The 13,820-nt window shown below is 43.0% G+C and overlaps 1 protein-coding gene across 3 annotated transcripts in view; it reads right to left on the reverse strand.

Annotated features, from left to right (window-relative positions):
- Positions 1-13,820, reverse strand: part of FNDC3B (fibronectin type III domain containing 3B) — a 342,344-nt gene that overhangs the window by 19,305 nt on the left and 309,219 nt on the right. For all 3 annotated transcript variants that reach the window (XM_058661102.1, XM_058661100.1, XM_058661101.1), the window contains 2 exons: positions 11,216-11,428; positions 693-859 (listed from right to left, as the gene is read on the reverse strand). In XM_058661102.1, coding sequence (XP_058517085.1) covers positions 693-859; positions 11,216-11,428 — 380 coding nt within the window. The remainder of the gene's footprint in view (positions 1-692; positions 860-11,215; positions 11,429-13,820) is intronic.

Consider the following 13,820-nt stretch of genomic DNA (forward strand, 5'->3'; position numbering starts at 1 on the left):
CCAGACAGCCCCTGCGGGTGGAATTAGAGAGAAGAACTACAGTTGATCCAGAAACGGGGAAATCTGGGCAGAATGGCATTTGTCCCCTGGCCTTGCAATACAGGAGAGAACAACTAGATGTACTGGGATCCTATGGCTTCTGTAATACTTGATTCTCTACAGAGGCAGAGAAACAAATGAGTCTCTCATAAACCCTGAATAAATTTTCCAGAAGACAGACCTGTTGCTACTGCACCCATCCAGGGGCAGCTCTTCAAAGCTGGAGCCATGGGCCAAGAGGGAAAGGCCCAAGGCAGCAACTGGGTTCTGGGCACCAGCCACCCCAAGGTGAATGGGGATCTCTGCTGCTCTACTTGTCTGGGAAAGGGCATCACAAGCCTTCTGTGGGAAACCTTGGAATCTCAAGAGTTCTAGCACCAGGGAGTACTCCACACTTGCTCTTATCCCTTCTAGCACCTGTGGGGATGAGAATGTCACACTGCATCATTCGTAACACACATGCATGCATACTTGATAACAGCCATCATCTAACAGGTCCCCTTCTTTTAAGGCCTCTCCTATCTATTGTCTAAATATCTTTTCTAGAGTGTTCCTTTTATCCTATCTTGTTATTAGTTGGCAAGCTAAAGGTCAGCAGTGAGCTTCCCTGCTCCGAGGTTTGACATGTCCTCATGGTTGCACTGCCTACAAACCTTTGATGGTTGGTGGTACGCTTTTGGTTGTGCAGAAGGTGTAGGTTTCTGAGAAGGGACCTTCCCCAGCATCACTGGCTGCCTGGATTCTGAAGGAGTAGCAAGTGAATTCCGCCAGTCTCTGGACCTTGTAGGTGTGGCTGGGTCCTCTGTAGATTGAGATGAACCTGGAGGAAGAAGCAGGGTCCATCAAGCATCTGAACTTCTACTCACAACAAGGAATCAATTAGGCCAACTTGACAAATGCTTTTCATTCATCTGGGTTAATCAATTTCTTTCTCTTTCAAAGTTAAATAGTTTTTGTACATTTATACAAGAAAAAGCATAATTTATGCACATATAAAGACTGAAATGAGATTACAGTCCAAATTCTACATACATTAATTGGTGTTTTTATTCACTGAGAGATGCCAGAATTTTTCACATGTTTAAATAACAGATCTATCTATAATGTGATAGTGTTAAATTGCTTTCTTCTATATGCTAGGCTCTTCTTTCATTCATATTCCCAAGAGCCACCAAATCCCATTTCCTAAATGCGTAAAAGAAGACTGGGGTTATGGATCTTTGAGTAAATTAAAAAAAAAGAATTGTGAGCTTAGAAGCATGTATCAGGTTAATCATGTAATAGAAAAACAGCATGAATGGTTAAACAGTTTTCTGACAGCGCTGGGTCCTGTGCCCTTCCGATTCATGATTATTCTGCATTTCTCTACTAATTGATATCACTATGAAATGTGAGCTCAAAGATTAAAAATATAAAATATTATAGGTCAGGCATTTTTCCATAAGGTCTGTAAATCTTACTGTTTTCACCATAACACTAGGCGTACTATCCCACTGTTTTTCTTAAAACAACAACAACAACAAAAAAAACCAGTTATCTGTCAAGGTTTAGAAATAATACGACTTGGGGTTGCCACCATGGCTCAACAAATGAATCTTACACCTTCAAGCACCAACATCCCATATGGGTCCACCAATCCATGTCCTGGCTGCCCCACTTCCCATCCAGCTCCCTGCTTGTGACCTGGGAAGGCAGCAGATGATGGTACAAGTCCTTGCGACCCTGCACCCTTGTGGGAGACTCAGAAGAGGTTCCTGGATCCTGGCTTTGGATGAGCTCAGCTCCAGCCATTTGCAGCCATTTGGGGAGTGAACCACTGGATCAAAGATGCTTCCCTCGCTGTCTCTCTTCTCTGCAAATCTGCCTTTTTCCATAAAGATATATCTTTCTGCAAGTACATCAGGATCTTTAGTAGATTCAGGACATGAATCTGCTGGACACTTTCAAACCTAGTGCATGAGTCAATGCAACCCCACATTTCCACTGCCTCACCACACTGTCTTCAGGCAACAACTTTACATTGGCTAATGACAGAATCACCCTTCTATGTCCGACTGCAAGCCAACTTGGCTTAGGGGTAAGCAGAATTAATGCATTCATTTAACAAACACTTTTTGATCATATGCTGTGTGGCAAGCTCTGCGATTCTGTATTGGCTGCTCCACTTTCCATCCAACTCCTTGCTTTTGGCCTGGAAAAGAAGTGGGGTATGTCCCAATGCCTTGGAACTTTGCACCTATGTGGGACACCTGGAAGAAGCTCCTGGCTTCAGATAGGCTCATCTCTGACTATCACGGCCAGCTGGGGAGTGAACCAGCAGACAGAAGATCTTCCCTTCTGTCTCTCCTCTCTGTATATCTGACTTTCCAATAAATAAACAAACAAATCAATAAATCTTTAAAAAAACAAGTAAAAAGCTATAATATAGATGAAAGCTCAGCTCAGCCCCAGTACATAGTGAAAGCTCAAGACATGGTCTGCTCCGGAGGCTCTGAGTGTTGCACCCTGAGCACCACAGATTGCTTTTTAGAGACCTGAGTCAGGCTGACATCCCTGGGGAGCTCTGTGGCTCTCAGCCACTGCATGCTGGCCTCCCTCCAGGTTACTGAGGACATCCGCTGCTTATGTTCGAGCAATAGTTCAATCTAAATTTGTGATGTTTTTCTGCCTGTATTAGCCTACACGAGACAGCCTGCTCTCCCCCAAATAAATGACCAATCTAATTTGGTGGCCAAATTTACGGTCACTTTCAGTACATGAGCACTCCTGTGGCAATGGAATCAGTGGTGAAATAACCTCTGTAAGTAGAGCAGGCAGCATGAGTTCCTGGAATGTTGCAGATGATCAACAATAGCTAAGTCATTTTGCCATCAGTCCAGGTTGAAGCACATAGCCACAGGTACCTGTTGTGCTATCATATCTATTTCAACGAGCCCTGGGCCCACATTGGCAAGGCCTCAAGGGGGCCTTTGTCACCATAACTCCTGCTCTCTGGGGTCACATACCATTGGAGGCAATGATCAGGGCTCCAGGAGGACCCAGGGAAAGAACATGTATGATCACATCACTGGAGCTTCCTGCAGTGCTCATGCACAGGCTCATGATCGGCTAGGTGGGGAGTCCAGGGTACATAAGAGTGGATAAGCATGTCAGTTTTGGGGTCAAATGAGCTGAGTTCGAGTTCAGGATCAACAGTCTGGTCATCTCATGCCCTGTCATCAGATAAACTGTAAAAACAGGTGTTGGTTTTCACATTGTGGTATGAGAAGTTAATGAGAGGACAAAGGAAGCATCTGTTATGCAAGGGCAGCACCTATGTGTTCAGTGGATATGAGCACGATTGCTCACACTCTGTAGATGCTCGCAGCACTGTGTGGCCAGCAAGGAGCATCACCGACAGATCTTGTTTCTTCCTGTTGGCATTCTACCCACCCACACTTCTTGAGACGTTCTTGCTGGAGAGACAGACTGTGTCTGTGAGCACCAGAACCCCTGCCCTGGCCAACCTGGCTAAGCAGTGTTATTGACAGCACGGCAGCATGGCCGCGCAAGCAGGAGGCCTGGGCCACTGCTGTCTACTGTGCCATGGACCATCTTTATTCAGGAGAGGAAAAATGGGAAATAAATGCTCTCTCACAACAGAAATATTTACTAGGGAACGAGGAGTATACAAGGCAGAAGGTAGAGAGCATCGTCACATGTTTATAGTCAGTAATTTCTGGAGGGCTTGCCCCCAGCTGCCTTGAGGTAACCGTGGTATGTTTAGCTGGTAACAAGCACAAATAGGGTTTAAACTTGGGAGACTTTTTAAAATTTCATTTTATGACACAGTCTCATAGGCTCTGGGATTCCCCCAACCCCTCCAGAAAGCCCTCCCCTCATGTTGGATTCCTCCACATTGTTACAGTAGTATAGTTCATATCCAGTCATTAAACTTGGAGATTTTAAAAGTGTTTTAGACTGTGGATAAGAGTGGCCAAATCACCCTGTGTAACACTGTTTCATAACACATCTGCCCAAACTCTCTGGAGGCACAGCACCCACAGTAGCCATGAAATTATTGGTGATCATGACATGTCAGTGTAGTTTCATCAACTATAACAACATGCCACTCTGCTGGAGAATGCTAATAAAATGTCTCTAGAAAATAAAGACAAGAAACATAAAACAATGCTCTATATTTCTGTGAAAACAAAATAATTTCACTTACTGTGCTGTCAGAATACTCACTCAAGCAGGATAGGAGTGGGTTGTACAGAAATGAAGAGACTCGGGCCAGAATGTAAGATGTGTGATCTTAACCTTGAACTTCAACAACTCAGGTAACTTCATGCTAACAGCTAGTCAGTAAGCTCACTTGACAGAGATTTTTAGGAGATCCAAAAGAAACAACCAAAAACATTTCAGGGAAAGGGCATACTTTTCTTGCAGTATTTTTGACTTTAACATTGTAGAAGATGCAATATTTGCACTTAAATGCAACTGATGGAAGTTGTTCTGTCATGTTACATCTTTAAATGCTTCTTTCTTTAATTAATTTTAAGGGGTAAATGATGGGCTGCCTATGTATCCATAATTCTCCATACATACAAAGAATATAGCTTCAAAATCTGCTTCTTTAAGACTTATTTTTTAGAAGGAAAGCTACAGTGGTTTATAGATAAATTCATGGCAGAAACAAGAAATAATGTGAAGCTTTTCGTGTTTGCTACCTTCTGCTCTCTTATAATCCCTAGATCCACTACAAGTTAACAGCAGCCTATTAATATGAATCCCTCAAAATGCTATTACCTGCTGACCTAAAATGGCCTGTAGCTTACTACTGGCTGCAAACAGCACTTTTCAAAATATTTTCACAACAGTACAAATTGGTAAACTCAATACAGGTACACTCATAAGCAACCATATGCCATTGTCATTTCTTCTTAATTTCTCTGGGCTGCATGCATCTTGTGTGTGAACCTCCTGTGCTATCCAAGTGGCATGTGGGGCTGGAAGGAGTTCAGGACAGTACGTGTCCTCACTCAATCAAGAACACAGGGCCCTATCAATGCCATGGAGAAGCAGATGGAAGCGGGGGGTATTAAGTGCGGATACTGAAGGTAGGCACTGGGCAACGTTTACAGATCGAATGTAAAAGTGCCAAGAAAAGAGATGAATTTCCTAAATCTCCTTTTCTCTCAGGGACTCTCGCATTAAGGAGACCGCCCAGAGTTCTCCAGACATGTTTGCCTCTGTGGATGCTAGTGGCCTTATCCTAACCCGATATCCAATTCTAGTCTGTTTTTTTTTTTCAATGAAGATCTCAAATAGTCCCATCAGCACTTTTCATGTTGGCTTATGCCTAATGTTTTAGCCTGAAATTGACTAAGCTAGTAATAATCTACTTAGTTTGCATTTTGTGCCCTTTTTCTAAAAATTAGAAATGTTTTAAAAATAGGTGGCCTCCCTCCCCTTCATTTATCAGGGGGTGGAGACAGGTGTTATTTGCATTATGTAGAGGAAGCAGTAAGTAAGGCAAAAAGAAGTTCAGGGAACAGTTACGGATCATGACACACAGTTGACACTGTGTGACTCTAACCTGTCACAATTCACTGACTTCTGGAAGGTAACACATCAATGCCTTCTATCCAGGCAGGGTAGTCATGCAGGCTGGACAGGGAAGCAAAGGACACAGCAGCCACAGACAGCTCCCAGGCTGGACGCTGAGCTGGCTGGGAGATGGTTCTAAGGCGGGCACACCCTCTTCCCTCAGTGCCCACATTCAGGCTCCATTTATTAGTTGCCTAGTGTGTTCTTTTGGTATTTAGAGAAACACTGTTTTTTTTTTTTTTAATTAGAAAGTCAGATATAGAGAGAGGAGGAGAGACAGAGAGGAAGATCTTCTGTACAACAATTCACTCCCGAAGTGGCCACAACTGCTGGAGCTCAACTGACCCAAAGCTGGGTCTCCCACACAGGTGCAGGGTCCTAAGGCTTTGGGCTAGCCTCAACTACTTTCCCAGGCCACAGGAAGGGAGCTGGATGGGAAGCAGGGCTGCCAAGATTAGAACCGGCGCCCATATGGGATCCTGGTGCATGTAAGGTCAGGACTTTAGCCACTAGGCTACTATACTGGGCCCGAGAAACACTGTGTTTAAAAAAGCTCATAGAAAGTTGATGATTGCCTGCTCTCTCTAAGGCAAACAGGCAGTCACACGGTCAATGTTACAAGGTCCCTCCAGTTCTGCTGTTTAGGGAACAGTGTCCTGAGTGTGAGCGCAAAGCTAATGAAGATCGAATGATTAGTATCCACACTAAGGCTCTCCTCTCTCAAGCCCAATTTCACTGGAGAATTGCCTTAAAAAAAAAAAATCCATGCATCACTTCTGGACAAACAACAGATTGAGCATAAACATGTTCCTGGAATTGGAGTTTGTCCCACCCCAGTGCTGTGTACGGTCACCGGGTAACACGACCTACGGGGTCAGGATCAGTACCAACTTCAGCTCTGCTAGGGCAGCGTAGCATCTCATCTCAGCAACATCGACACATCTTCTGACTCACGAGCACAGCCCTGCCATGTTAACTCGCACAAGCCCATTCTGGCAGGCTGTGTCACTCCCAGGCTAACACAGCATTAGGAGATGTTCACTTTGGGATATATTTTTCTTGCATAACATGGAAACCACAGACATTCAGCTTTTCTGCTCTCGCTCTGGTAATAGTAGATTTAATCACTAGAAAGCCATACCAATCTAATTTTTTGTTTTTAGTTGAAACAAAATATAATCTGCAGCATGATGTGCTCACAATTTAATGCTAACTTATTTCCTTAGAAAAGCTCTTAAAGACAGACTACGTATCTCATGAGACCTAGGACATACTGGAAAAACACTCCCAAGAAAAACATGTTTGGGCAAATGATCATAATCTGATCATCAGGTATCAATTTTTGGCCCCATGAACGTGAAGCCGTGCTTTAAGGTTGCTATACAAATACGGAAACGTAAACTGGTGTGTAAAAAGCCTGCCATATGTATACATGGAAAAATGTCCTATTAGAGGAATTTTTTTTTTCAATAAAATAAGCTCAGGTGGGTTTTGGATTGATTCACACTGACGCAATGGCTTACTCAAGCTGCTCCTTGCAATTCTTTCTAATTCCATGTAAGATGCCCAGGATCGGTGTTGAGGAAGCACTAACAGTAGCATAACAGAAAGAGGAAGATCTCTGGAGAAAGATCCAGGGCTCCTGACCACTTGATCACCAGCTTCTGTCTAGTTTCAAGTCCTCACCACTAGTCTTCCATCTAACGGATCTCAGGCATGAGGGTGTAAGACTGAAACCCTTTCAGACCTCACAGCAAACCTACCACCTTCTCTGCTCATTTATTTGTACGGCTCCCTTAGACGGCAGCCTTCTGCTGTCCCTCAGTAGTCTGAACAGTGTGTGCATATAATTAATTTATTTATTCAAAGGGTAGGGTAGGATGGTTTATTTATTCAAAAACCTGGCACTGGGCCAGGCTGACCAGAGTTAAAACTACATCTGAGTCTCCAATGTAGATGGCAGGGCTGCCTTTCTAGGAGCATCAGCAGGAAGCTCAACCAAAAGTGGAGGAGCCTGGACTTGAACTTGTACTCCAATATGGGATGCCAGGATTGCAAATGGAAGCTTAACCCACTACCATAACACTGGCCCTGTGTTACAAGCTTCCTAAAGGCAGGTATCTATTGTAGTCATCTTTGTCTATCCAATATTTACAAATAGTTCCTTCATTTACATGCATAAAATCTAATAATTCTAAATTCAAATCAATACAAGTTATTAGAAACTGGATATTTTTCCAATAAAATGATAGAAGAATTGGTAGAAGCCCTATTACTGTTCTAGAAAATATCTTACCTTTTTATTTAATAAGTAATGCAGGTAAAATTGTCAGTGTTAAGCACTTTCCAAGCACCCAAGAAGTTTCCTTTACAAAGTTAAAGCAATATTTTTGGCCAATCATTATCTTTACAATTTTCTTGGTGATTTCAAATATTTTGATTAAAAGGTGCATAAATAAACATCACAAATCAGCACATGGTGGATGCCAAACCTTCTGGGATTTGGACACTAAACAGTCATTCTTACGGGACATTTGTACGCTTCTTATTTTCCCATTTGTGTAAAACAAAAGCTGAAACTATGAAGAAAAAACAGTAATACACCCCATACATTTATAAAATTAAGTGATCTTCAAGGATTTGCTTTTTAAAGGTAAAACAGGTGCAAAGGATAGCAACCTTCTAGCTTAATCTATTTACTGAAAGAATGAAGAAAATATGAGAACAATGGATCAGCAGCCAAAAATCAACTCAGCTCTATTCTGACAATCACCATGAAGTTATTGTTAGTGTGCTTCTGTTGCACAATGTCGTACAAATTGAGAACACCTTAACAGCTCAGGAGCAAAGCTCTTCCATCGTTGTTTGGGTTTACGATGCTCTTTCCACCTGCTTCTCAGACGCTCTGATTAGGTCTGTGGGTAGCAAAACATTCTGTCACCACTAACTCTTACTCGACATCTGATTATTCCTGAATACAGCTCAGCCAACTTGTGATGCACGCAGCAAGTTGGAGAGTGCCCTGGACACTCCAGCAGCTCTCCTTCCAAAGGCTCATGGTGACTTGATTGATAGTCAGGTATTTCTGGCAAAAGCAATACTCTGAGACCCGACAGGTAAGAAAGTAAACTAGAATCACCAATAAACCTACCTCAATGCTGCCCCTAGTTAATGTACATACTAAAGACTGTGTGAATTTTTCCTAAGAGTCACAATTAAAACAACTCTGGAAACAGGCTCAAGGAAAAAGTCTGTAACCATTTGGGAAGTAGACTCTGACCTTCCTCTAGAACCCAAGCAGACTGGATTAAAACTATAGCAACCAGCATTATGATGCATCTAACACAACCTACTTTTCCCCAATCCTTACGAGTCAAGATCCAAAGGGCCATTTGCTACAAGACACTGGGAAGGTCATCCTCAAGCTAATATTAGACTGTTTTCTTATTATTAAATCCCAGGAAGATTATTCTGCAAATAGAACGACAATTTATTATGCTCTATATTTCCATCACTTTAATAACTTTCTGAGAACACTGACAAATCTAATTTGAAAAAGATAAATTTGGACTCCAGCTCATAAAATTAAGAAAAATATCATTCCTAATGGTGAGTTTTATAAAAATGCCATTTAAATTTAGGCATGTCATTTATTTGATTAACAAGGTGAGCGCCTTGGGCTTTTCTTTGGAGGAAAGAACATATATTGATCACTAGATTCTGTACTGTTTTCTCTCTGGCATATTTCAATGTCTCATGACAGCAAACCCATCAGGACAAACGCTGCTGCAGCTTCTATTCTGTGAACAGGAGCCACTCGGTGTCACAGAACACCATGGATCACACCACACATGTCTACCGCTTTGCACCTGCGGCACCTGCCCAGGGCCGGCATGCAGTAAGCCGTAGACGCATGGCGTGGTGTGGAACCCCCACCTTCTACCTGCTTCCAGTCAGCACTGAGTCACAGCCCTGTAAGCCAGGACCCTCTAACTCCAATTCAGCAACAACTTCCCTGTGCTTCACTTTTCCTGGAACAGTACAGTACAACTAGATGATACTCCCTGTGCAAAGTTCTCTGACACCAAGCGAAAAATTCTCCTCAATGTTAACTTTCTATATGTATAATAATTTCTGTCAGTTCTAATTCCTGTTCTTGTCTGTGTTCTTCAGTTGTGGAATCTCCAGGCAATAAATGCACAAACCAGTAAGAACACATCAAAAGGCACATAGTACAGGAAGACCAATGGCCCGTATGTAAAAGGACAGATATAATTTATATAGAATGCATCAAAAGAAGCTGTACTGTCTTTGTGCTTCCTATGCCAAAACTCGCTGTCAACAGGGCATCCATTTTTGGTTGTTCTTTTATCAAAACTACTAGCAAGCCAAATCAAGTTCAAATGTCACCTCCTTCAAGAATTTTTTCTTGATCTTTGCAACCAGGTGGCCACAGCATCTTCCAAAGCACCAGAGCACTTTCTTCTATGGTACTAGAGCTCTGGACCATTTGTGAGCTGTGACCATGCTCCTGGGCACAGGGCCTTGGGTTTTTCTGGACCTTTCTCTCTTTTGAAAGCCCACGGAACTGCCCTGCACTCAAGTCAATGTGAGCATCTGACCATAGGTGGACCTTGGAGACTGGATGCGTGGGGACAGGGGTAGGTTCTGGGGAAGCTGGAACATACTCCCTGAGGAAAGGAAGAGAACAGCGATGCACATGGGGGAGATGACAGCAATGCTTCGGCTCTTGCACGCTAACATTGGTTTTGTGCCTAAGCAGGTACACAAGACAAGCAGCAGTGTATGGTGGCTCTCCCATCACTGTCTCGGTTTACGATGCTCAGCCACCCTTTCCGCCTGCTTCTCAGATTCTCTGATTAGGGTTGCGGGTAGCAAAACATTCTGTTACCATTAACTGTTGCTCAACATCTGATTATTCCTAAATACAGTTTAGCTGTCTATCTTCTGATCATCCATTTTCAGAGGAAATGAGGTTATAGGAAACAAATGCTATACTAAAGGCTGGATTTGATTTCTAGAGCTGAGAGTGTTTCCTGGGCACGGAGTCTTACAAAGAATCTCCTGCTTGCCCAGGCTAATTTGATATTGCACTGCCTGTAGTTACCAAGTGCAAACCCCATCTGTACATCAACGATCACTATTTTGGACTGGTAAACATGTTTGTTCTTGCAATTACTGAATATTTCAAAAGGTTAACGTCTCTTCCAATCCTATTTCCCTTTGCACATGTGACTAACAGAACACTACTGCACGCTGTGCACTTGAATTGGACAATTTCTGTTGAAAAAAATTTCTCCCCATTATGTGGCTTTATGAAAGGAAAAACACCACATGGAATATTATATGTAGGGAAATCAGAACTTTTCAATGTCTAAAAATTCCAAACAGAGAGAGCGGGGTAGAGCTTTGGGTATAAAAGGCAGGACTCAAATACACAGGAAATCTTGGGAGAAGAGAAACACATTTTAGAGTAAGAACAAGTAGATGGAAACTGAGCAGGTTAAGCTTTCAGCCCACGAGCAGGGCCACGGGAGCTGCAGGCTCTGCTCTCCTGCCCCACCTCTTGTTCCTGTCCTCCAGCTGCAGGGTGTATACCATCTCGTCGGCAGTGTGCGTCTTGGAGTTGCTGTCTCCCCATTTGAGCTTCAGGCTCTGTGGCCCAGCAGCAGCACACTCGAGCCTGGGAGGCAAGGGTGGCAATGGCCGGGTTTTTGCTTTAATGAACTGACTGAACGGTCCAGCTCCAATTTCGTTGACAGCCTGGATTCTGATCCTGGAGACAGAGGGAAACAGGAGAGAGAATATAATTTTAAGAAGCAGTCATTCTGCACTCAAAATAAACACCGGACTGAGTATGTATTATTTGCTCCTAAAGCAATTATCATGAAGTAATAATAATTATGTAAATCAACTCAAGACCATGAGTAGAGAACTGGGTAGCTCATGGGCAAATTTTACTTGCCTTTCCCAAAAGTAACAGCAAAACAAACAAAATTAACACAACCAAACATACTAGCATGATATTCCTTAGTTCTACAAATGCATAAAAAAGGCTTACTGTTGGAAAGAAAACATCCTATTTTGTTTCAGCTACCCTTTACCTACTTCAAAGTCAGTTTTAGAAGTGGAAGGGTTATAAAGAACAATATAAACAGAAGAACAAATGAGTTTCCTTATAGTCAAGAACAAGGGGTCACAGCTCTTCCATAGGATATATACATATCTTAGAACAAGATTCATTTTATTTATTTGAAAACCAGAAGTTAAAAAAGAAAAGGGAAATACCAGGGAGAGGAACAGAGAGAAGGAGAGGGGGAGATGACGGGGTGGAGGGAGAGACAGAGACAGACGCAAAGAGCGCTCTTCCATCCACTGCTTCACGTTCCAAATGGACACGATGGCTGAGACAGGGCCAGGCTGAAGGAAGGAGGGAGAAACGCCATCCAGGTCGCCATGTCAGTGGTAAGAGCCAAGGTAATCGGGTCATCTTTCACAAGTGTGTTTACAAGAAGCTGGATCACAAGTGTAACAGCTGGGACCTGAACCCAGTACTCTGATACGGAATGCTGATGCTGTGGGCAGCAGCTTAACTTACTGTGCCACAAAACCTCTCCCTTTTGCCAGCCTCAGCCAACAATCTCTGTAAGTCCTTACCGGGAGCGAAGCCCCCAGACACTGCTAGTGACAGGATAGCATTCAGGTGAACAAGACTCCTAACCGGATGTTTATGATGTACATAGTGTTACTGGTAACAAAGATATGCTAACACTGTCCATGGCTTAGAATTCAAACAGTTAAAATGTGCATATAAAATGATTTTTTATATACTAACCAATCAAGTCTTAAGTTTTCAATTTTGTGATGATACAGTGTTAAATTCAAAGTGCGAATGGTATATTTATTGCTCCATTTAAGTCTTGATAAGTGTCCCATACAAGGGCAGACAGGCGGTACTGAGTTACGTGGTAATATTATTCCTATATCTTGCTCCTCTACTTCCCTTCTGGTTGATGGAGAGACATCCGCTAAGGCGAGTGTTCACCACCAGTACAGCATTGCTCTGGAAGCTCGCCCCTTCCTGGCCCTCCGGGACCTACACACCCTGGCAGGGAAAATCCTCCCTGCTGTTGTGGCCAAAGGTCTGCCCAGATCCTCCTCCACTGCACAGCACGGGCATTTCCTAACACACGCTCCCACACACACACTCACAGGCCCATCCTGCCACAGCAGCACGACTACAGAACCCCCACCTCCCTTATTAGTTACACAAGTGCCTCACTGCACTTGACCCAGTGGTGTGGTGTGAAGTTTTAATATTTAAACTGCATTTTAATTTGTGCCTGTGTTTCCAAACACAAGAAAATGAAAAACACGGCTACCAGATATTCTTAGAGATAAGCTGAAAATATTCATGTAATTCAGTTTCATGTACTTCTCATTTACAGTCATGATGGTTTGTTTATATGTAAACAGAAAATGAATAATTGTCATACTTATGAAATTCATTAAGCGTCTTCAAAATAGCCTAAATTTTCTAACTCACAGATGACCTAAACTGGGAAGTCAACATAATAGTATGGTGTTTGACTGTAAAGGTGAAAAACCCAGGTCATTCTTAGGTGAAGCCGAATGGGCTTTCTCTACCCCACCACTTAGTGCATCTATTAAACTTAGAGAAAGGGGTGCAGCTGCTTAAGAACTCTGAGACTAAACAGTCGCTGCAGCTTGGAAAGAAGTATAAAATCAGAATTGCTGCCAGACAAACAGAACATCTAACGATGTTCCTCCTTCTCCACCTAACACTGCCTGAGTTCATGGCAGCCTAACTTCACAAGTGGCCACACACACAGACAACTCCAGGAAAAGCCTGGCTCGGAAGAAGGGAAAGGCGTTTTTGGATGCTCAGAGACACCCTGGTCCCTTTCTCCTCTCCATTCTTTCATTGCTTGGCTCTTAGCCAACCCCAATGACACCATCTGCGTAAAGCAGAAAAAAAAAAAACACACGAGCCTATCATCTGATACAGAAAATGCATCTCACAAAATCCAACCTGCCACTCCCTGGAAAGTAGGAATGGAAAGGAGCTTCTTCAGCCTGAAAAACAAGCACCTAAAGAAACACCTGCAACTAACATCACCTACTGAGAGACGACCTGCTTTCCCTGG

The sequence above is a fragment of the Ochotona princeps genome, chromosome 3 (genome assembly GCF_030435755.1).
Source record: "Ochotona princeps isolate mOchPri1 chromosome 3, mOchPri1.hap1, whole genome shotgun sequence".
Lineage (NCBI taxonomy): Eukaryota > Metazoa > Chordata > Mammalia > Lagomorpha > Ochotonidae > Ochotona > Ochotona princeps.